The sequence below is a fragment of the Diabrotica virgifera genome, chromosome 2 (assembly GCF_917563875.1).
Source record: "Diabrotica virgifera virgifera chromosome 2, PGI_DIABVI_V3a".
NCBI classification, from domain to species: Eukaryota; Metazoa; Arthropoda; class Insecta; order Coleoptera; family Chrysomelidae; genus Diabrotica; species Diabrotica virgifera.
This window is the reverse complement of record NC_065444.1, coordinates 214,181,054-214,205,218: the sequence shown is the minus strand read 5'-3', so window position 1 is coordinate 214,205,218 and position 24,165 is coordinate 214,181,054. Positions and strand designations below refer to the sequence as shown.

Sequence of the window (24,165 nt, the reverse complement as noted above, 5' to 3'; positions counted from 1 at the left end):
ATATTTATGTTTTGTGTTGCTTCATGTTCGATAGTTAATCATCATCATCTAGCCTCAAAAGTCCACTGCTGAACATAGGCCTCCTCCCCTCGTTTCCAACCCCATCTATCCTGCGCCACTCTGATCCAGTTTTTTTTTAGCTTTCTTAAGTTGTCAGTCCATCTTGTAGGCGGTCGACCGACGCGACGCTTCTCTTGTCTTCTCTTGGCCTCCATTCCAGCAACCTCTTCGTCCATCGCTCATCTGTCGTTCTGGCTATGTGTCCTGCCCATCTCCACTTCAACCTGGCTATCCTTTCGATGACGTCAGTCACCTTTGTTCTTCTCCGGATTTCTTCGTTTTTGATTTTGTCTCGCAGAGTTATTCCTAACATTGACCGCTCCATTCTCGCAACATTGACCGGTCCGTTCGATAGTTAATAAACCGAGGTTATTTAGCCTTGTTGACGTCATTGTTTCTCGCAAGTAATTCTTGATTGATTTTAGGTTCCCAAAACTTCTCTTACATGAAGCAACCGATACAAAAATGGCCAAAGACAATTTTAAGGCGACCATTAAGTTTGGAAGAGATTCCATAAAATCCCATTCCACAATTAATTTTAAAAGTCTACAGCTAACCATTTAGATGCTGTAATATTGGCCGCTTGCAAAAGTCTTCTGAGCCTTGGTATTTCTAGCAGGAGGTCTTCTTCTGATACCTCTTCATGGTAAAAGTCACAAAATGTTGAAACAGCTAATTTCAACTGTTCACTGTTCGTGGAAAAGAAAAGTGTGTGTCTGCACAGCCTCGAAAAATGAAGCCATATGAATGGACTGATCTGGTTTTGAGTTCAACGTTGAATGTCAAAACATTCCAACATAATATTATCTTTTTGAAGTTCGGTTCGAAGTGTAAGTCCTATATAGGTAACTAACTCACGATCCATTCGTTTTCTACGTTGAATTAGTTTTTAGGTGGAAATGTCATCGTCCTCATATTTTGTCGTGGCAAAATCTATATATTACTTTATTTATAATATGATTACGTTTTTCTTCAATAGGGCTTTTCATCGACTGTCATTTGTTTCGAGCTTCTGTCATGTGTCACATAATATTAATATATCTACGCCATACGTCTTTGGTTTGTATCATTGTATATACCAATAACGTATGACATAGATATATTAATATTATGTGACATATTACAGAAGCTCGAAACAAATGACTGTGAACGAAAAGCCCTATATAAAGACGAAGTGCCCCTATTTTGGTCGCTGATTGATCAATGCCAATTTTCTTGTTGATGAGAGAATTTGTCAATTGAATAACAACGCTATAAAAATGGTCTGCCAATACTTTAACTGCAGCCAGCATAGAGCGCAGTGACTGAGAACTCCAACGCGTTGTGGAAAGTCGCTTAACAGATGTTTTGCTGTGTTTAATAAGCACTTCCTAGCAGCTAATGAAAACAGATAAAAAAACTTAAAAATTGTTGGTCACATAAATTAATAAATGATCAATAGATCCGAGGAAAATGGCCTTTTTGATTTTTGCTTTAATATAATAGCTTGTATTTCTCCATGTACGCCGCTCATAACAGCTGCATTATCGTATCCCTGTTTGGCACTTCATAATACTTCTACATCATCAATTTCAAGCTTCATGAGAATTTCGTTACTTAGATCAACTTAGATTAACTGCTTTTTCCTTTTAACGGAAAAAAATCCAAGATATACCTCTTTCACCTCGACTTCTCTCGGTTTCGTCACAGTATAAAGAGGAACAGTAGAATTTCTTCTATATAGGCACTTTGATCTCAAGAAGTACTACCGGCAGGGTACGCAATTGGTAATTCACCAGTGATGGATGCGGGTTTTCCCTGTTAACCTGTAAGTTTCTACGCGACCAGCAATGCGAGAGTGGTGCTCTAGCGACTGGGAACGTTGCGCGGTCGCCATGCGCCTTTTTACTTCTTACATCTTTACTTCTTTTTACGATTTTACTTCCAATTTTTCGGAGAGAAGTTCTACTGTATCTCTTTATACTGTGGTTTCGTGTGTTCACAAAATAATATTGAACTTTAGATTGATACGTGAGTAAAGTCACAAATTAACGATTTAATCTTATGTGATCGGGTATCTCGGGTGTCACCCCTGAAGGGGTGACACCAGGGGCCCCCCCGCCCCACCCTAGCTACGCCACTGTATATATCTATATAATGATATTTCAAAGATACAATATATACAAAGATATATTGTATATTTTGTTGTTTGGATTAAAAATATTTAAAATAAAAATGTATACCATTTTTATTCAGTTGCAATGCGAAGGCAAAACAATCTTACTTTTCAATTAGAATACGGAGTGCAGTCCAGTCCCTTGAATCGCGATTTTCGGCTCTTATTGGAGCCTTTATCGGAAGGAACGTAGGCACTGTTCTCCATACTTTAACTGATTCGTATCGAGAGGTTTTCCCACCCATTGCAACTGAAGTGATGATAGTAGGTGGCTAGCGCCATCTGGCATTGAAAGACGAAGTAGTTTTCAATCATAATAGTAAATTATTAATATTGAAAATATTAAAAATATTACTAACAGATTTTTAAATTGAAAACTTATTGGTACACTTTCCTGGTGACACCTCCAAGACTTCTACAATTTGCAAGTCATATTTTCAATATTAATAATTTACTATTAGGATTGAAAACTACTTCGTCTTTCAATGCCAGATGGCTCTAGCCACCTACTATCATCACTTCAGTTGCAATGGGTGGGAAAACCTCTCGATACGAATCAGTTAAAGTATGGAGAACAGTGCCTACGTTCCTTCCGATGAAGGCTCCAATAAGAGCCGAAAATCGCGATTCAAGGGACTGGACTGCACTCCGTATTCTAATTGAAAAGTAAGATTGTTTTGTCTTCGCATTGCAACTGAATAAAAATGGTATACATTTTTATTTTATAGTCGTATTACTCCGTAGAGTAACTAGGTGCATTTTTCCGTTGGAACTTTACCAGCTGCAGACGGGGGATGTGAATTGCATAGTGTAGAATTCCTTCCCTCTCGTCTTCACTGCAGCATCCATTTGACATGCAAATTGTAGAAGTCTTGGAGGTGTCACCAGGAAAGTGTACCAATAATTTTTCAATTTAAAAATCTTTTAGTAATATTTTTAATATTTTCAATATTAATAATTTACTATTAGGATTGAAAACTACTTCGTCGTCTAAAAATATTTAGTTAATTAAAATAGTTCAGTTAATTAAAAACTTACCAGGTTTTCAAATATTAACTAATTATTATAAATGCGTAAGGTTAGGGAATTTACACTAGGACATTACTCTATAATTCTCAAACATAAACTACATACACAACCATTAGATGTTATTTACGAACAGATGGTGAAGATATTAAAATATACATAGGAAGTCGTCATTGTTAAGACTACAACTTTTCATCCCAATGAAACATATACTTTCGAGAATAATTTAAACATTAAAAATGAATTGTCTTTAAATATTTAAATTAATGTTTCGCCAATTACACGATACAGGGTGTTTCATTAATTAATAAATGGAAATATTTTAAAATATTACGGTTTAGGTAACACAAATCAAACCATTTGGTTTATTTAACCAAAATACATCAAAAATCTCTTTGCAGACGAGAGGCCTGAGGTAGAAGTCGTTCAGGAACAAGCAGGGCCCCCGCAAGGCTGATTGGCGCCCGCGTGCGGGACATATTTTACCGCCCTTTAAATCTACTATATACAGGGTGAGTGGGGAGGAACGCACCAAACTTTAAGACTGTATAATATACGCAAAAATAATCAAAAATAACTCATATGTTGTTATTCGATTTTCATTTGTTTCCGGGATACAGGGTGTTAAAATTTTTCTTACAAACTGACGATTTATTTATTGTTCTTAAACCGGTTGAGGTGTGCAAATAAAATTTGGTGGGTTTTAACACATAGTTGGTGCACATGTTTTGACACACAATTAAGAATTTTATATTCACCACTGGCGCGCGTACGGGTATTACTCTAAAATGTTTGAAACAAAAAAAATAGTACGCCACTGAGATATTTCAAATTAAAAATTATTTTTGAATTCCCTGTTCAATTTCTGACAAACAATCTATCTTCATGTTTGTTCATACGACGCTTCGTTTTCATGCAAAAAATAAAATATCTTAACGCTTACAAAGTATTCGAAATAAGTTTCTACACATTCATATAGAAACTTCGTCGAAAACTTTGTAAGCGTTAAGATGTTTTATTTTTTGCATGAAAACGAAGTGTCGCATGAAAAAAAGGAAAATAGATTTTTATATTATAATAGTGGCGTACCATTTTTATCTTTAAAAAATTTCAGAGTATTACCCGTACGTGCGCCAATGGTGAATATAAAATTCTTAATTGCATGTCAAAACATGCACAATAACTATGTCCTAAAACCTACCAAATTACAGGGGTTAAATTAAGTTACAGGGGTGAAAATAAAAGAGAAAATTTAGTGTGATTTTCAATAAAATTGCAAATATTTAATTCAAAAGAAACTTTTTATTTATTTTAAGGGACTGTCTGCCCTCGGCAATAACGTTATCTTTCATTCTGCGTTTAAATTTTTTTTAAATACTTCTCAGGATTCGAAAAAAATGGATACATTTAAAACACATTGAAAATTTTGACAGGCGACATTTTGCGCCTTTCCCCTTAAATTTTTTGCAACATTAATGAAGCACCCTGCATATTAAATTAAAAATATACATTTAAGTAAATCAACAGTAATATTTTGTCATTTCAAAGTGTTCAAACAAATATTTTACAGGGTGTCTACATAACTATGAACCATATGGGAAATTGTGCTACGAGAAAAAGTTATTCTTCATAAAAAGTTCTGCATTGTCTAGAACTCGGAATGCAACCATCAAATATCAAATTTTATGAATCTTATACGAGGTATGTCAAAAAATATGAATTTCGGTCAAGAGCAAAACACGTTTAGTTTTCACAATATTGAAAAGTTATTATGAAAAGTTGTTCAGCATTAAAAGCTATGTTTCTATATGCAATTACATCCGTCTAATTGAAATATATTATGATCTAGAAAGGCACTTTACTTTTGATCGAAACTCATATTTTTTTACATATACATATCTCATATAAAATTGAAAAAAATTAATAAAATTTGATGGTTGCATCTTAGATTTTAGACCATGCAAAGCTTTTTAGAAAGAACTTTTTATCGTACATTAACTGTACTTTTCAACAACGCCCTTTTCATTTATTAAAAATAATGTGATAAGTCCTTTATTATTATCAATAATTAGTCCTTTTCAGTTATTACAAATAGTGTGATAACTCTTTTATTATTATTAATGAATTAATCAGTAACAATAAAAGAGTTATCGCATTATTCGTAATAAATGAAAAGGGCGTTGGGTATCTGTAATTTAAGAAAAAAAAATTTAAATAAAAGGATGTAATTGCATATTAAAACATAGTTTTTAATTAATTCCAAACAACTTTTCATAATAATCATTTTCGATATTGTGAAATATAAGGTGCCCTTGATCGAAATTCATATTTTTGATACTCATAAAGATTGACACAATTTTATATTTGGTTGCATTTTAGTTTTAGACTATGCAAAGCATTTTATGTAGAATAAATTTTTTCCGTAAAATTAATAATAAAAAAGTTTCCCATATAGTTTCAAGTTACGCAGACACAATGTCTTATTTATTTTCTTTTTTTTTTTCAAAATAAATTGTGGATTTTATTAGAGGAAACCCGATTATAACTATTTAAAATGAATTATTATTATTCTATGCAATTATCAACAACATTTAACAACAACTATTAACAACAAATAAAAAAGATTGTCCAATATTTTTTACATGAAAACAAAAGTTTAAAATCAGGGCAGATCAAACCCAACGCCCCCAACGGATATTGCAATAATAGTCGTAGGTAATTATTAAAACCAATGAAACCACCCGTTCACCAGTAACAGTAAATAATGTTTGTGCCTAATAAACGCATAGACGAGAAGGGAAAAGATACTCAAGTCAAATACATAATCATAATTATTCATAAAGTATTTATCATAAATTCGAGTAAAATATTCATTTTATACGAGTAAAACTGCTTGATCCAGCAAAGTTGTGTTTTTGTTGGAGTAAAACTGCAAAGTTGCGTTTTATGGGTGTTAATTTATGTTTCTACTCGCCAAGGAGTGTAATTTGATGTTTATTTGACTATTTTGAGTATCACTTTAGTTTACAACATAAAATCGATTGGATGGTATGCCAAGCGTAATTCAATCTACTTCAAAGAAAAAAATTAAGAAGGAACAACAAAATGTAATATATTTTTGACGGAGTAAGTTCAACATTTAAGGACGGGAAAAATTATTTTTTTAGTAATAACACAATATTTGATTTTTGAGATTTCTCTAGCTGTTATTTCGTATTTACCAAACCTTTGGTTTGGCGCCCCTTTGGGGTTACGCCCGCGTGCGCCGCACGCCCGGTTACGGGGGCCTTGGGAACAAGTGATAGATATTAACAACCTATCTGGTCCCGAGATCACAATTGAAGAAATTACTAGAGCAATAAATACCTCGAAAGACGGGAAAGCAGTTGGACCTGATCAAATTCCTGTTGAGTTACTCAGATTGTTAGATGAAGAGGGAATTACGATACTCCAAAGATTTTCAACCAAATCTATAAAAAAGGAAAATTCTTTGAAAATTTTTCTTACTAAGCAAATCTAAATATTTACGGAAAACCTTTTTCTTATTATTGATGTCAGTAGAGAAAATAAGTTATCTTTTTTTTTTCTTTTGATATAGTTAAGGCAATAATGATATAACTGGGATGTTACTAGGTACAAATGAGCCCTCCATCTCAAATTTATCTTATGAAATTCTGATTCCATTTGTAAGTTCTCTTTGTAAGAAACCATTCCAAATTCCGTATCATGGCGAAGCCACCTTTTATCCAAATATTTAAACTGCTTTCCATCTACATATTTATTTCTTAATACCAAAGAACCTTTTCGGGGGTGAGTTTGGCGCTAGGGGATGATGGGATAGTTTTTCGGAATTGGCTAATATACTAATCAAGAGCTAAATTGGGGCCTGTACTCCTTTTCATTGGCGAAATATAGGTTGGCTTTACCGTAAGGCTGGCAGCACCCACTGTTTCTCGGAAACGTCTACCTACAGTAATTAATGTTTTATTTTCGTAATAAATTAGCAATTAATTCCTTGGGGTTGAATTTTCGATTTTCATCATCTTTTTGGGGGCGAGTTTTACGCTAGGAGATGATGGGGTAGTTTTTTGGGATTGGTTAATATACCAATCAAGAGCAATTAAATAGCAATAAAATATGCCGTTAAAATAATCCCTGCTGTACTCCTTTTCATTGCCGAGTTATAGAGTGGGTGCTGATAGCTTTACCGTAAAGCTGGCAGCACCCACTGTTTCTCGGAAACGGCTACAGCAATACATTTTTTCTTTCCGTAATAAATTAGCAATTAATTCCTTGGGGTTGAATTTTTTATTTTCATTATGTTTTTGGGGGTGAGTTTTACGTTAGGGGATGATGGGGTAGTTTTTCAGGATTGTTTAATATACCAATCAAGAGCAATTAAAAAGCAATAAAATATGCCGTTAAAATAATCCCTGCTGTACTCCTTTTCATTGCCGAGTTATAGAGTGGGTGCTGATAGCTTTACCGTAAAGCTGGCAGCACCCACTGTTTCTCGGAAACGGCTACAGCAATAAATTTTTTCTTTCGGTAATAAATTAGCAATTAATTCCTTGGGGTTGAATTTTTTATTTTCATTATGATTTTAGGGGTGAGTTTTACGTTAGGGGATGATGGGGTAGTTTTTCAGGATTGGTTAATATACCAATCAAGAGCGATTAAATAGCAATAAAATATGCCGTTAAAATGATCCCTGTACTCCTTTATATTGCCGAGATATAGAGTGGGTACTGCTAGCTTTACCGTAAAGCTGGCAGCACCCACTGTTTCTCGGAAACGGCTACAGCAATAAATTTTTTCTTTCCGTAATAAATTAGCAAATAATTCCTTGGGGTTGAATTTTTGATTTTCATCATCTTTTTGGGGGTGAGTTTTACGTTAGGGGATGATGGGGTAGTTTTTCAGGATTGGTTAATATACCAATCAAGAGCAATTAAATAGCAATAAAACATGCAGTTAAAATGATCCCTGTACTCCTTTTCATTGCCGAGATATAGAGTGGGTGCTGTTAGCTTTACCGTAAAGCTGGCAGCACCCACTGTTTCTCGGAAACGGCTACGGCAATAAATTTTTTCTTTCCGTATAAATTAGCAATAAATTAGCAATTAATTCCTTGGGGTTGAATTTTTCATTTTCATCATCTTTTTGGGGGTGAGTTTTACGTTAGGGGATGATGGGGTAGTTTTTCAGGATTGGTTAATATACCAATCAAGAGCAATTAAATAGCAATAAAATATGCCGTTAAAATGATCCTTGTACTCCTTTTCATTGCCAAGATATAGAGTGGGTGCTGCTAGCTTTACCGTAAAGCTGGCAGCACCCACTGTTTCTCGAAAACGGCTACAACAATAAATTTTTTCTTTCCGTACTAAATTAGCAATTAATTCCTTGGGGTTGAATTTTTGATTTTCATAATCTTTTTGGGGGTGAGTTTTACGTTAGGGGATGATGGGGTAGTTTTTCAGGATTGGTTAATAAAATATGCAGTTAAAATGATCCCTGTACTCCTTTTCATTGCCGAGATATAGAGTGGGTGCTGCTAGCTTTACCGTAAAGCTGGCAGCACGCATTGTTTCTCGGAAACGGCCACAGCAATAAATTTTTTCTTTGCGTAATAAATTAGCAATAAAATATAGTCTTAGTCTGAATTCGGTCTTATAAAATGGTGCTGCTGACTTTACCGACATCAAGCTTACCGCTGCTTACGTTCTGTTCGGCTTGATTTTCGTTCGGTGCCCTGATTGATGTCACGCCCACGCCAACGACAGTGTTGCCACCCGGAGGGAAATTTGCATTTTTCGAGTATTTTCAACATAAAAGGGAAAAAGTTAACTCAAAAGGGAATTTTTGCTCCAGTCCAAATTGTAATATATTTAAAAAAATCAAAATATTTGAAAATAATTTAACGTATTTTCTCAGATTTTGTACCTAAATAGGAGGGAATTTTTAAGGTAAGTTGAGAGAAAAGCATACTCGACGGCTGGCAACACGGGAAAAATAACCTGCTACGGCTACGCTGTGATAATTTGTGGTTATGTTCTATGTTGTTATATTTTTCTTCAGAGTCTTTTATTACCTAAGCCGAAGCTTATTTTCTTCAGTTTTTCATAGACCAACCTGCTTATGGTGATTACATATTAGTATTCTTTTTGATTTGGTGGCATTGAGGACATTAAGTTTTTTTTTTAGCTTCTAGCTGTATTCATATAGTACTATTAAAATAAATTATATAGGTATTATAATAAAATTATTTATAAAAAAATAGGTTTTATTGTAAAATTGTTACTTTAACATCTTTTTACCTCTTTTAATAGCATACCTAGATTAACTCTGTTCACACAGCCAGAGTTTATATCAATTTCTTTTCTTTGTTTCAGAGATGATAGACAAAACCGAGCATCGAAATCTGAAGCTAGAGGGTTTAATGTAGGTTCCAATGAATGATTTTAGACAATAGATTGTATTTTTAGATTTTATTTGAGTGATTAATAGATAAATAATTATATAAAATGGTACTGTATTTTTTATTCACGTTGTTTTATTCAATTGTGGCTAATATGTCGAAATAAACCTTAAGCAAGTTTGTATGAAGTTTGAAAAAACAAACTTCATACAACAAAACAAAACAAGCCTTCAGCAAGTTTGTTATATCAAGTTTGTATTAAGTTTGAAAAATCAAACTTCATGCAAGTTCGTCACACTGTAACTAGAAAGTTTGATTTAAACTTGCTGTAAGTTTGCAGAGTTGCCATGGCAAATTTAGAGCAAGGTTTCAAGTTTGATGTATCAAACTGGTTGCAAGTTTGAAACAAGTTTATATTGCTATCTGGGTATGGATGGGCCTCGTCCGGATCTTCCAGCATGTATTAAACAGATAAGTATTGATCATGTCTCTTACACTGTTTATGGAAAAAATTTAAAGGTACACACGATTAAACAAATGTTCATCAAAAGATAATGAACCATTTTTTGTTTATGTTCAAAGCAAAACAGTTAAATTGACAAGGTACATAAAATAGCTACGGCTAGACTAATAATAAATACTGTACCATAGATTAAACATGATATAGATAACATTTCAGTAAATAGGAGCTAGTAAAATAAAGGTTAAATTAACTTCTTATACAAGCGCAAATAAATTATTAACAGGACAGTCATTAAAAGACACAAACAATACGATACATACATTCCAATGTTTTTTTACCCACGTATAAAAAGAGTCATAGATTTAGAATTATCGGAACAGGAATTAAAAGAAATTATTAAACCGAAATTAGGAAATAATTTTGCAGACGTAAAATGTGACGTAGATGCAAGGTTTCTTTCCCCGTTTAAATTCTTTTATGGCGCTTTAGCGCTGGACTCCACTTGCGATTTGTAATGGCGGCGACTAAAAAATCGCTGTCGCAGAAAATCTGGTGGCAGCCTCCACTTGCGATTTTTAAGTCGCAGAATTACATCTTGTGTTATCGCTCTTTTGCTTCGGGAGAGAAGTAAACGGCGAAAGCATCGTTATTGGATTCATCCGTTATTAAATAAAAGATTAATTATTAGAGGGCAGTTCTACATGATATTTGAAGATTTATGTGAACATCCTAAAAAAATTTTTCAATACCACCGCATGTTAAAAAGTAGTTTTGATTAATTATTGGGTATAGTTGGTCCATCAATAACATATAGTGACACAAAGTGGAGACAATGCATACCACCAGAAGGTCTATGATAAAAAATATAGCCCATGCATTAAGGGCATGGGCGCAAAATGTCGCATGTCAAAGTGTTCAATGTGTTTTAAATGTATCCATTTTTTCGAATCCTGAGAAAACTAATAAATATTTTTGAAAAGTTTAAACGCAGAATGAAAGATTACATTATTACTGAGGGTCGAAAGTCCCTGAAAACTTCTATATTTATTTTAATAAGTTACAGGGGTGAAAATAAAAGGGAAAATTTAGTGACACTTTTAATTGCAAATATTTCATTCAAAAGAAACTTTTCATTTATTCTAAGGGACTTTCAGCCCTCGGTAATAACGTAATCTTTCATTCCGCGTTTAAATTTTTCAAAAATACTTATTAGTTTTCTCAGGATTCGAAAAAATAAATACATTTAAAACACATTCAAAATTTTGACAGGCAACATTTTGCGCCTTTCTCCTGAGTGATAGAACAATTGTTTTAGTCAAAATGAACTTTGGAATAAAAATTATTAAAATTACATTTTTTTTATTTATACGATGAATCCATTTATTAAAAAATTCACGGAAATTTGTCTCGTTTGCGAGATCGTATACATTTGTATCTTGTTCCTAAAATTGCAGAATTGCTGAATTTATCTGAACTCTTCCAACAAGTCTAGACAAAATATTAACAATATCATTTGCGAGATCGTATACATTTGTATCTTGTTCCTAAAATTGCAGAATTGCTGAATTTATCTGAACTCTTCCAACAAGTCTAGACAAAATATTAACAATATAGTGTTTCTATGAATCAACTGTCACTTCCGCTGATTAGAAGTATGGTATATATAGAGGTTTTCATTTACAATAATTTGTTTTGAGCTTCTGTCGAATGTCGTATAATCCGTGTATATTAATATTATACACAGTTTATACAACTTATGACAGAAGCTCGAAACAAATGGCAATCGATGAAAAGCCCTATTATAGGTACATATATGACCGAGCGGCAATCGTGTCGCGGTAAAAAGCGTTTTTTTTAATCGCTGTGATTATTTAGTCGCAAATGGATTGACTCGTATTTGAAACAATGTGTTCAATATTCGTGACAAAACAATCGCGCGACTACAATCGCAAGTGGAGTCCAGCGCTTAAAGTATACTACTCAAAACATTTCTACGGCTTTTCTCCAGTGTGTATTCTCAAATTCCTTTTTAAAGTTCCTGCTTTACTAAATTTCTTAAAGCAAATTTTGCACTTATAAGGCTTTTCTCCAGTATGTACCCTTAAATGCGTTTTTAAATGAACATCTTGTCTAAAGTGCTTAGAACAAATTTCACACTTATAAGGTTTTTCTCCAGTGTGTATTCTTAAATGATGTTTAAAACTTCCTGCTTCACTAAATTGCTTAAAACAAATTTCGCACTTGTAAGGCTTCTCTCCAGTGTGTACTCTCAAATGCCTTTTTAAAGATCCTGCTTCACTAAATTGCTTAAAGCAAATTTCGCACTTGTAAGGCTTTTCTCCAGTATGTACCCTTAAATGCTTTTTTAAATGAACATCTTGTCTAAAGTGCTTAGAACAAATTTCACACTTATAAGGTTTTTCTCCAGTGTGTATTCTTAAATGATGTTTAAAACTTCCTGCTTCACTAAATTGCTTAAAACAAATTTCGCACTTGTAAGGCTTCTCTCCAGTGTGTACTCTCAAATGACTTTTTAAAGTTCCTGCTTCACTAAATTGCTTAAAACAGATTTCGCACTTGTAACGCTTTTCTCCAGTATGTACCCTTAAATGCTTTTTTAAATGAACATCTTGTCTAAAGTGCTTAGAACAAATTTCACACTTATAAGGCTTTTCTGCAGTATGTATCCTTAAATGAATTTTTAAAATTTCATCCCGACTAAATTGCTCAGTACAAATTTCGCACTTATAAGGCTTTTCTCCAGTGTGAAATCTGAAATGTATTTTTAAAGTTCTTGCTCTAGTAAATTGTTTAAAGCAAACTTCGCACTTGTAAGGCTTTTCACCAGTGTGTACCCTTACATGCGTTCTTAAAGCTCCATCTCGACTAAATTGCATAGAACAAATTTCACATTTATAAGGTTTTTCTTCAGTGTGTATCCTTAAAGTTTTTTCAATGTTCCTGCTTCACTAAATTGCTTAAAACAAATGTCGCATTTGAAAGGCTTTTCTCCGGTGTGTATTCTCAAATGGATTTTCAAAGCTCCTGCTTGAACAAACGGCTTAAAACAAATTTCGCACTTATAAGGCTTTTCTCCAGTGTGTATCCTTAAATGCCTTTTCAAACTTCCTGCTCCTCCAAACTGCTTAAAACAAATCTCGCAGTTGTAAGGCTTTTCTCCAGTGTGTATTTGTAAGTGTTTTTTAAAATTTCCTGCTCTCCTAAATTGTTTAAAGCAAACTTCGCACTTGTAAGACTTTTCTCCAGTGTGTGTTATTGACGTTTTATTGGATTTCATTTTAATCTCGTTCGGACGTAAACCTAAAATAAAAATCAAACTATAAAACTTTGCGTGCAGAAGCTGCAGATCATAAACAAAGATGTGACAACTCTAAAATAAATAAAATAAAACACAAAACTAAGATAAAGGCTCAGGTGATGATGATACCCAAATTATATCATTTTATACCGGGCGGCATATTCTGCACCAGACGGCAGCGGTACCTACTCATATAAATAAAAATCAAACTACAGTAGACTCCCTCTATAACGAGAACTGAAACGGATGACTAATTACCTCGTTATATCAGACAAAAGTAATATTAAAATGTTTTGATGCCTCTTATGTAGTTTATTAGGTGTCGATGGTCGACCTGAACAATGACACTTCGCCATCGTAAATTATAAATTTCCTACAATATTCAATAAACAGAAATAAGTTTATTACAGGCGGCGGACTTTATTACACCACTGGCCTCGATAATAACACAGGTGTTGGGCATTTCTATATACAGGAAGTTGGGGTATTTATTTATAGCCATTACTGCGCTAAAAAAGGTAAAGAAACATATTCTTCGATTTCATTTTCCTCGTTATAACCAAATATGCCACGTTATAGAGGTGTAATAGGTCAATAGGAATTTCATGGGACATCTAGTGTGCCTCGTTATAAACGAAACCTCGTAATATCCTTGTTCGTTATAGAGTCCACTGTATCAAACTGTTGTAACATGAGGCCGGTGGTAGGTAAATTTTCAACGTTAAGTTTTCAATAAGGGGAAAATAAAAGAGCATATCTTTATTTTACGGACACCCAGTTTATTCTAATATCTAATTCTGTTTTTTCCAAATAAACATTAAAAATGTGTTCTTACACATATGGGGCCTGATTCTAATTAATTTCGACAGTCGCAATTTCACTTCGACACCGCCGTGACAGCCGAAGAGTATAGCGATTCTTATTCATTTCGATATTAGTTACAACTGGGGATATTAACCTTATCATGTTGACACTGCTCAGAATTTGGGTTGGCGCTCCGGTTTATACCACTGCAACATTTGTTGATAGTCTGGGAAAATTATGGAAAAAATGCCATTTTTGGGAAAAGTTATTTACCAGCTATTTTATTGCTAAAAACGAATCTTAAGATTGCTTATTAGTAATATAAGGTATTACAAGTCCGCAGAAGGTGTGTTATTTTATTTATAAACAAATTAGCACTTCTAAATCTTCCTTTTTTTTAATTAGTGCTCTGTAGATTATTTTTCAATTACTCCTAAGATTTTTCCTTTAAGCCAAAAATACTCAAAAATAAAAATTCACCGTAATTTAGTTCTGCAAAAAGTTATTTTTTTTCCGATTTCCTTCAACAAAAAGTTTACTCGGAAAATCCGAGTTTTCCCAAAAAATCTGCAATATTAAATTAAAATTTTAGGGAAGTAATTATTTATCGATACCTAATTAAATAAATTTATGACATGAAAGATTTTTTATAGTAGATTATACAGAGGGCTAAATTATGGAAAAATTCATTTTCTCTAAAATGGGCGATTTTAGCAAAATCGATTGAAGCAAAATCCCGAAACAGGTCGATTTTTATTTTTAAATTACATTTTTTTGGCATATATTTCATACTAGTGACGTCATCCATCTGAGCGTGATGACGTAATCGATCATTTTTTTTAATGGGAATAGGGGTCGTGTGGTAGGTCATTTGAAAGGGCGTTCAATTCTCTATTCAGTACTATAAACATTAATATCATTATTTATACAGGGTTGCCAAAAAATAATTTTTGAATTAAATTAATTGGCGCAAAAAGAAGAATTTATGTTATTTACTTAACTCAAAATACATTGTACTGCTGTCAGAAAATAGAAAAAAAGGTTTATTTCACAAATAAACATTTCTTTTCGCTTCAATTAAATCACCAACAGCATCCCTCCTAGCTATTGGCAGTTTGAACATTTAATTTAAGCTAAAAGCAATGTTTATTTGCCAAATAAACATTTTTTTCTATTTTCTGACAGCAATAGAATGTATTTTGAGTTAAATAAATTACATACATTCTTCCTTTTGCGTCGAATAATTTAATTCAAAAATTTTTTTGGCCACCCTGTATAAATAATTTTTTTATTTAACCTCCCAATTTATTTACAATCTGTAAAACAAGTTACAATGAGTAATACCACTAGTGTAGGTGACTTGGAGAAAATGATTCATTATTCATTTTCTTTACAAATATTTTACATAGATATAAAATTGTTTGCCTCTGGGAATTACGACATATATAACTAAAATCGCGATGGTAAATTACTAGGCGTATTTCGTCTAAGTCTTCGTCTGACTGGTTGTCTCATCAGGTTTCTGGCTAGTACATTTGGGTGTTGTGTCAGTCTGTCTTCGTATTTCCGTGCGAAGTTAGTAATTTCTTCTTTTACTGTTGCCATTTCTAGATCGCGTCTAATAATATAACGTACCTGTAATGTACCCTGTATAAATAATGATATTAATGTTTATAATACTGAATAGAGGATTGAACGCCTTTTTAAATGAGCTACCACACGACCCCTATTCCTATTTAAAAAATAATCGATTACGTCATTACACTCGGATGGATGACGTCACTAGTTTGAAATATGTGCAGAAAAAATTTAATTTAAAAATAAAAATCGACCTGCTTCGGGATTTTTAATCGTCCATTCTCTCTGTATATCAGGAGACCGGCGACAATCTAACCAATAGTTTAGCAATAATTAAAATGTTAATTAAAAAATTTCGGTCGAAATAATAACTAGAAAGATTATGATACACCAGAATAACTATGATTTTCGTATAAAAAAGCACTATACCTATTCAACGTACTTTACAGAATTGAAATTGGACTATTTGAGCGGTCTCGGGAATGTTATAAAGAAACAATTTTTTGGCTTATAAACAAATAGAAACCCTCAGAAAATATTAGATTAAATTAAATTAACGCTGTTGAAAAACGCACAGCTTCTGTGCCCTTTTCGAAGAAAAAAAATTGAATTGCGAGGAGTGGTTCCAGGTATAACCGGTCTTTGACCGGCATTTGCGACAGAATCATAAACAACAGGATTTCAATCTTTGAACCATTACCTTTTTATTCCGGTCCTCTTTGTTCATACTGTAAAGGCCGCGTCTCACCATCAAATAATTTGATCAAACTGGTTTGAGCAAACTGAAAGTGACAGTTAGTGACGTCACATCCTGAGTGTTCATTGTGGATAATAATGAAAAATTTTAATTTTAAATAAAGTACAAACAAGTTAGACAACTCAATACAAAAAATTTGATCAAACTAGACTGACAGTGAATTTAAAAAAAAACTGCAATTGTGACGTCACTTTGACGTACTTCCGGAGTTTGCTCAAACTGTTTGATCAAATTATTTGATGGTGGGACGCGGTCTTAACTGTCCCAAAAAGAGGGTGTTATTTGCATAACATGAAAAGGGAATAGGGAACTTGCACAATTTTTTTTATTACATAATAATGTTCAGTTTTGTTTAAAAATGAGATTTCCAAAATTTCACGCTTCAAAAACTCGTAATAACTTAGAAATACGTATTTAAAGTCTTCAGCGGTATAAAATAGTTCAAACGACCCGTGACGTCACATAGTTTTACATTAGTTATTATTATGGTTATATTTCGCTGTGTCTAGATACACGCTAACGTGTACGCAAATAAAAAAGTTAGGTATGTACAAGAGAATTAAACTTCATCAAGCCAGTGACGTTATTATTTAGCGTGCGCAGTGACTGTATATTTTGGTACATGCTATTTTGATATGTTTAGCGTGTGTTTGATAGAAAAATATTTGTTAAAGGAAGGGAAGCAGAACTATTCAGATGTTTCAAACTTAATTGTAATAAATCAATGTATATATTAAAGTATATATTTAGGTTAGCAAAATAAATACAGTGAAACTTGGATAATTCGAATCTCAGGGGACCGTTAAAAAAATTCGAATTATCCAAAAATTCGAATTAAAAAATAAATCTACAAAAACAAGGATTACCTACAAAAACCTGCAAATGATAAACATCAGGAGTTGATCATCAAAAAAACAGTATGTAGTTGATCATTTTTATCGCTTGGAGATGTTTTTGTTCCTAATCTTGCCAGAGTTTTGTCATCCTAAAAAAATGGGCTAACAAAATTCGGCCAAAAATACCAATTAAAACATTTACAAGCTATAAAAAAGACCGACTTTATTTTTTCCAAAGAGATCCGAAATTTTTAGCTGCTTTTTAGAATTTATCTTCTCAGTAATGACAAGATATGATCTTCTCAGCAATGACAAGATTCTAAGATATTCAGAAAAGATAGCAGAAAAGTTCGAATTATCCAAAATATAATTCGAATTATTCACGACTTTTTACCATTACTTATACAGGGTGGTGAATTGGAAAACGGGCCATAGGAAAATCAATGTAAAATTCTAAACTGTTGAATTCCTGCTTCCCTTATTATTCTACATCAAAAGGCATGAGAAACTATTTGTAGAGGATTGAAATCTTTATTGAAAACAATTGTTAAAATTGTTCTACGAATTAAACACATTCCAAAATGTTGTAAAATATAATAAATTTTATCAAAGTATTTGCCAAATTTAGGCTACACACAGTGCAACAATGTGTATAAGGTTGCCTTCGGTCACAATGAAATTATTATATTAACAATATTTTGAACTGTCAGTATTTTTATTTTATCGTTTTTATTGTTTAAAAAACAATAAAGTCGAAAAGATGACCTCAGTTGAGGAGAAAGTAGTAATAATAAAGATGTTTTATTCAGTAAATAGTTTGCGTACTGTTAGAAATAGTAACGTGTGACCTTTTACGCACTTACTTAGGTATGGCAAATGTATTCTATTTTTCAAAATTTTGGACTCTGTTTAAATCGTAGAACAATTTTAACTTTTGTTTTTAATACAGATTTTAATCCTCTACAAATAGTTTCTCATGACTTTTGATGTAAAATAATTAGGGAAGCAGGAATTCAACAATTTAGAATTTTACATTGAGTTTCCTATGGCCCGTTTTCCAATTCACCACCCGGTATAGGAAATGCTAGGGACCAGAATAAAAATTCGAATTAAAGAAGATTTCGAATTATGGAAGTTCGAACTAAGCAGGTTCCACTGTATATGTATTTAGTTGACATAACACGTAAAAAATATTGTTAAAATAATTTTTATACGTAAGTTAATTATTATAATCAACTATTCTAAATGGGAAATAAGCCACAATTTAACTTAAAAAATGATTTTATTAACGTTTCGACGTCCAAATCGGATGTCATTGTCAAAATACAAAAATTAGTCAGATTAAATAAATTATTAGAAAAATTTTTTACTAAGCAACACCATTTTTGTTTAATTTAATAATATTTTGTATTTTGACAACGACGTCCGATTTAGACGTCGAAACGTTAATAAAATCATTTTTTGGTTAAATTGTGGCTTAGTTCCCATTTAGAATAGTTGATTACAAAAATGCCACAAGGATAATAGCTTCAGAACAAGTTAATTATTATTGTGAAAGCTTTAGGTCTTCTTTTTATTTTAATCTTTTACGGTAATACATACTATTTCATTTATAACTAAAATATATATATATATATATATATATATATATATATATATATATATATATATATATATATATATACTTATTAATTTATAGTCTCTTATCTTTTTCGTACTGTTTTAAAATGTTCTTAAACTCATTAAAAGAACTAAATAATTGTTCACACTCCGTAGTTAATTTAAAAACAAACACTAAACAAATAAAAAATAAGAAATCACTGACACTCTAACTGTTTTATTTGCGTACAGGGTAACGTATACCTAGACACAACCTTATATTTAGGTATATTCTTCTTCTCCTTCTTTAGTTTATTGGTCTCCACCTACTTGGGTATTTGGCAAGCTCATCGTCGTGGAATAAGTCAAAAATATTTATATTCTAATGACATTTATCGTATGTCATTGTAATAATATATACCAGTTTGTTAAAATTGTAGTTTTATACTGTTTTTGAAGGAAAGGAACGAAGGTTTACTATTGAAAATAAAACCATTTTGTAAAAGTACGAATTTTTCTATGGATAGTTCAAACGATCAAAAACACTTGTAACGTTCACATAAATGTATTTTCTACTGACGTTTATAACGTCTAATTTAAAATTCTGTTTACTTTATTGGAAAAATGTAAATGTAAAACCAAGTGACGTCACGATGTGTTTTGGACCACCTGTTTTAATTTGAATTTTTAATCGTCTTTAGGGGCCAAACGAAAGACAAACAAAACTTTTTTATCTTTGATACATGTTCTAAATTATGTTGTGTTGTGATTTATAACATTTTTTTCGAATTTAAAAATGTATGCAAGTTCCCTATTGAAATTTGACAAGATGTTGATATGTCATCTAAGGGGATGTTACACAACAAAATTTAAGGCCACGGTCGCTCAAGGCCGCGTCTCACCATCAAATAATTTGATCAAACAGTTTGAGCAAACTCCGGAAGTACGTCAAAGTGACGTCACAATTGCAGTTTTTTTAAATTCTAAAAATCTGTGCTCTCACTATCAGTCTAGTTTGATCAAATTTTGTGTATTGAGTTTTTTAACTTGTTTGTACTTTATTTAAAATTAAAATTTTTCATTATTATCCACAATGAACACTCAGGATGTGTAGTCACTAACTGTCACTTTCAGTTTGCTCAAACCAGTTTGATCAAATTATTTGATGATGGGACGCGGCCTTCAGTCTCAGAGATTTAAGGGATGGATTCTTAAGGGGTGTTAATAGTATACTCTTATTAGCTTAGAAAAATTTAAAAAAATAGAAAAATCGAAATAAGGATGTAAAATAAAAAAATAAAATATTGGGCGCCACTGGTTACCTAAAGGAACCAAATTTACACAAAATATAAATATTAAAATAAATATAGATAGATCGCTAAATCAAAATATAAAACAAAATAAATAGTCTCACAGAAAATATACATAATATACAAAATATTATGTAACTTACCTTATTTACTCTATACTCAATATTCTATACTCAGCCAATTTCTTTATTGTTCTTACGATTCAAGAGAGAAGGAAAGAAATAATAAATTTATATTTTGCAAATCAAATATTATTTATTAGTAAACGAAAAAAATGAATTTCTGATCTCTCGGTATTACAGATTGAGATCGAGATTACCAAATCAAAAAAAAAAATAAAAGAAAAGTTCTACATACATGAAAATAATACCTTGTACATTGTCTTGGTTTCTTCTGTTGGTTGGTTGGTAAGTCCAAGACACGATTTCACTACGCGAAAGTCACTTCACAATATCAATAGATACAGCAACAGTACATAAAGTTATCCATAGTTCATTACAAAAGTTATCATAGAAAAATTCAGCTTTGTATGCATTCTGCATTCTCAAAAAAAAAACTATTTAGTTCTACTCGAACAAAAATATTAAAAGTTCATTAAACGGGATCAAAATTTACTAGCAACCTTAGAATTCAACTAGGGGGTTGAAACTAGTAACAGAAAAAAGACTTATTCTGCATAATTCCTGGATCTGACTGCATAAAAAAAGGAATACCAAAAATGGTATTTATAAATTGTCGACAATTCGTTTGACAGCAACGAAAATTGCCGGAGTTCCATATCCACCACACTGCATTGCCGCGCTGATTTCTTAGCCGCGAAGAACTGGTAACTACATTTTAACGTCACTTTAAACTGACTGCAACTCCAAACTAAACTTTTAACTCAACCCTTCAGGTACCGCTGCAAGCAACGGACCCTCCCAGGCTAACTCAACTTGAAACTAAACTTCTTGATGAAAGACCTAACCGAATTCTCAAATGGAACTGTACTTGGTGACGGATCCAACAGAACTGACTAACAGAACTGCTTCTATGGAACTGACTTACTCGATCTCCCCAAACTACCATCTCTCAAAATCAACGCCCTCTCAAAATCATCACAGGATCCATCCCATCAACCAATTACAGATTCTAATTCCTCAATCAATCAATCTTGGCCAATCAGAAAACCAAAATCATACTATGCCAAACCTCTAATTTGACGCCATGCAAAATTTCTCTACCAATAAAGGATACTTACTTGCCGTAAGCAAGTCCTTGGTTTCTCACGCACTCAGCATTTCTACACGTGTCTTTACTGAGCTGTTATCGCCAAACACTTGTGAGATAATATAAACAAAATTCAGACTAAATGTCGATAAAAACAATTTACTGAAAGATCTATGACTTTTAACCTCTTTGGCGGTGAGCTTCCAGGCAAACATTACTTGGACAGTCAAAAACAACTACGTCACATTTCAAAGAACGGCCAGATAAATAAAATACGTAATATTTAACATTGTGGGAAAGTAGAATCTACTTTCTTTGTGTAGAAAGTAGAAAGTGAAGGGTTTTTATTTGGAGGTGTTGATTGCTGTTACTTGTGAGTTTCGATTTGTTAGTTTTGATACGCTTTTGCATATAATATAGTACTGGAACCGTGCAAGTTCGGAAGAGCGACTCCTGGTTTCATAGCTCAGTAACATTTTTAGCACTTTTAATTATATTGGCCAATTATATTAGTCCTGGTTGCTGGATAATTGTCAAGGCCATAGCCAAAAAAAAAAAAGAATAAGAAGACAAAGTAAGAATAAGGTTATGTTATTAAAAGGTAAACAATTGTATGTAGTAAATAAAATTAATTATTAAAATGCAGTATTACAAGTAAAATACCTACAATTAATTAAATTCACTTTAATAATTGCATATCATAGCAATATTGTGGAGCAATATTAATGCCCGATTTCATAATAACAGTGAGTATAAAATATATCAATATGTATGACAATTTCAATTGACAATATGAATTATTTAAGTAATATGCTAAGACAGTTTAAATAAAATTTCTCCGCAATTCGCGCACAATCGTTTCTCGTATCCCCTCCAAGTACTTACACATAGCGAATAGTGTTCAAAACCAATTTACACTTCTACGGCTTTTCTCCAGTGTGTATTATTAAATGCATTTTCAAAATTCCTGCTTCACTAAATCGCTTAAAACAAATTTTGCACTTGTAAGGCTTTTCTCTAGTGTGTACTCTCAAATGCTTTTTCAAACTTTCTGCTTCACTAAATTGTTTAAAACAAATGCCGCACTTGTAAGTCTTTTCTCCAGTATGTATCCTGAAATGCCTTTTAAAATTGTCATCTCGACTAAATTGCTTAGCACAAATTTCGCACTTGTAAGGCTTTTCTCCAGTGTGCAATATAAAATGTTTTTTTAAAGTTACATATTGACTAAATTGTTTAGAACAAATTGGACACGTATAAGGTTTTTCTCCAGTGTGTATTCGTAAATGCTGTTTCAAACTTGCAGCTTCTCCAAATTGCTTAAAACAAATTTCACACTTGTAAGGCTTTTCTCCAGTGTGTATCCTTAAATGTCTTTTCAAGTCTCCTGCTTTCCCAAATTGCTTAAAACAGATTTCGCACTTATAAGGCTTTTCTCCAGTATGTACGTTTAAATGACCTTTTAAATGCACATCTTGAGTAAATTGCTTAGAACAAATGTCACATTTATAAGGCTTTTCTCCAGTGTGTATCCTTAAATGTCTTTTCAAATCTCCATCTCGACTAAATTGCTTAAAACAAATATCACACTTGTAAGCCTTTTCTTCATTGTGTGTTACCAAAGATTTTCGAGATTTCGTTTTAATCTCATTTTTACCTAAAATAAAAATCAAACTACATTAAAACTGTTGTAAGGTAAGGGTAGTGATGTAAAATTCCCGGGAATTTATTTTGACGGAATATTCCCGGGAATATTTCCAAAATTCATATCTCCCCGGGAATTTTTGGAAATTTATAATTTACACCGAAACTGATTTAAAAATAGTTATTTATTACATTAAAATAATTGGAATCTTATTGTTGGATTCGTAGATTCATAGTCTAATATGATGAAAATTAAGCAGAAAATAATTCAACAACTTCTCAAGTTTAAAAATACAAATGTAAATAGTGAAAAAAACTTATACAGAAATAACAATTACTGATATAAAAAAACGAATGAGCCTATAATGACATAGCAGTAGACATAAAAAATATCACAGTCTATTCACTCGCACTGTCATTTACATCCATTTGATATTCATCGTCGTCGTCGTCGTCATCATGATCATCACCATCCACGTCTTCCTTTTCTTCTTCACAATACTCGTCCTCATCAATCCTTATTAATCTTACCATCGGTTGACGTCGTTCGGCTTAAATAATCTTCCTTTGGAGTGGTGTTCATTAGTTTCCAATTGTAAGCAAGGTAAGCTTATCTGCTCGCTCTGCTGATAAACGATTTCTCTTTTTAGAGTGCATCCAGGAGAAGGTATTAAATGTCCGTTCAGTGGCGGCAGAAGTGACAGGGGCACTCAGGATCCTTATTGCTAAATCGGTACCTCTGAGTCCCCTCCACCACAAAAGAGACCTAATAGTTGCCTCCTCACCAACACCCTCCCAAATAAACTTTCTCGAGAAAAGCCCTTGTTTGTCCCTATAATCGGCCAAACTTTCATTACTTCAAGATTCATGTTTTGAGCACATTCACAAATAAAGCCCATGGCATCCAACAACTACATTGAATCCAGTAAACTTCCCTGCATATTTGGATCTAGCAAAAAATCTGCCAAGTGAATATCTCCAATT

At 32.6% G+C, this 24,165-nt stretch overlaps 3 protein-coding genes across 6 annotated transcripts in view; all 3 read right to left on the bottom strand.

Moving 5' to 3' along the window:
- The window catches only part of LOC126879811 (glutamate-gated chloride channel alpha-like), a 91,281-nt gene that overhangs the window by 27,063 nt on the left and 40,053 nt on the right, over positions 1 to 24,165 (bottom strand). Inside the window, exon 1 of one of the 3 annotated variants that reach the window (XM_050643078.1) lies at positions 3,254 to 3,352. The exons of 1 other annotated variant lie outside the window; for it this stretch is intronic. The gene's annotated coding sequence lies outside the window, so the exon portion shown is untranslated. Of the gene's footprint in view, positions 1 to 3,253; positions 3,353 to 24,165 lie in introns of those variants that run through there. One more of the 3 variants, XM_050643080.1, reaches the window with a different exon arrangement.
- On the bottom strand, positions 9,600 to 13,022 carry LOC126879812 (zinc finger protein 235-like). The gene has a single exon (XM_050643081.1). It carries the CDS (start codon positions 13,020 to 13,022, stop codon positions 12,117 to 12,119), a length of 906 nt encoding a protein of 301 aa, XP_050499038.1. The 3' UTR covers positions 9,600 to 12,116.
- The window catches only part of LOC126879810 (zinc finger protein 480-like), a 50,516-nt gene continuing 39,417 nt past the window's right edge, over positions 13,067 to 24,165 (bottom strand). Inside the window, exon 2 of one of the 2 annotated variants that reach the window (XM_050643077.1) lies at positions 13,067 to 13,446. In XM_050643077.1, coding sequence (XP_050499034.1) covers positions 13,067 to 13,446 — 380 coding nt within the window. Of the gene's footprint in view, positions 13,447 to 22,100; positions 23,195 to 24,165 lie in introns of those variants that run through there. The other variant, XM_050643076.1, reaches the window with a different exon arrangement.

Bases quoted from the DNA above. Each gene is read 5' to 3' on its own strand.
- LOC126879812 (XM_050643081.1), bottom strand. From the start codon at position 13,022: ATGCAATTTAGTCGAGATGGAGCTTTAAGAACGCATGTAAGGGTACAC.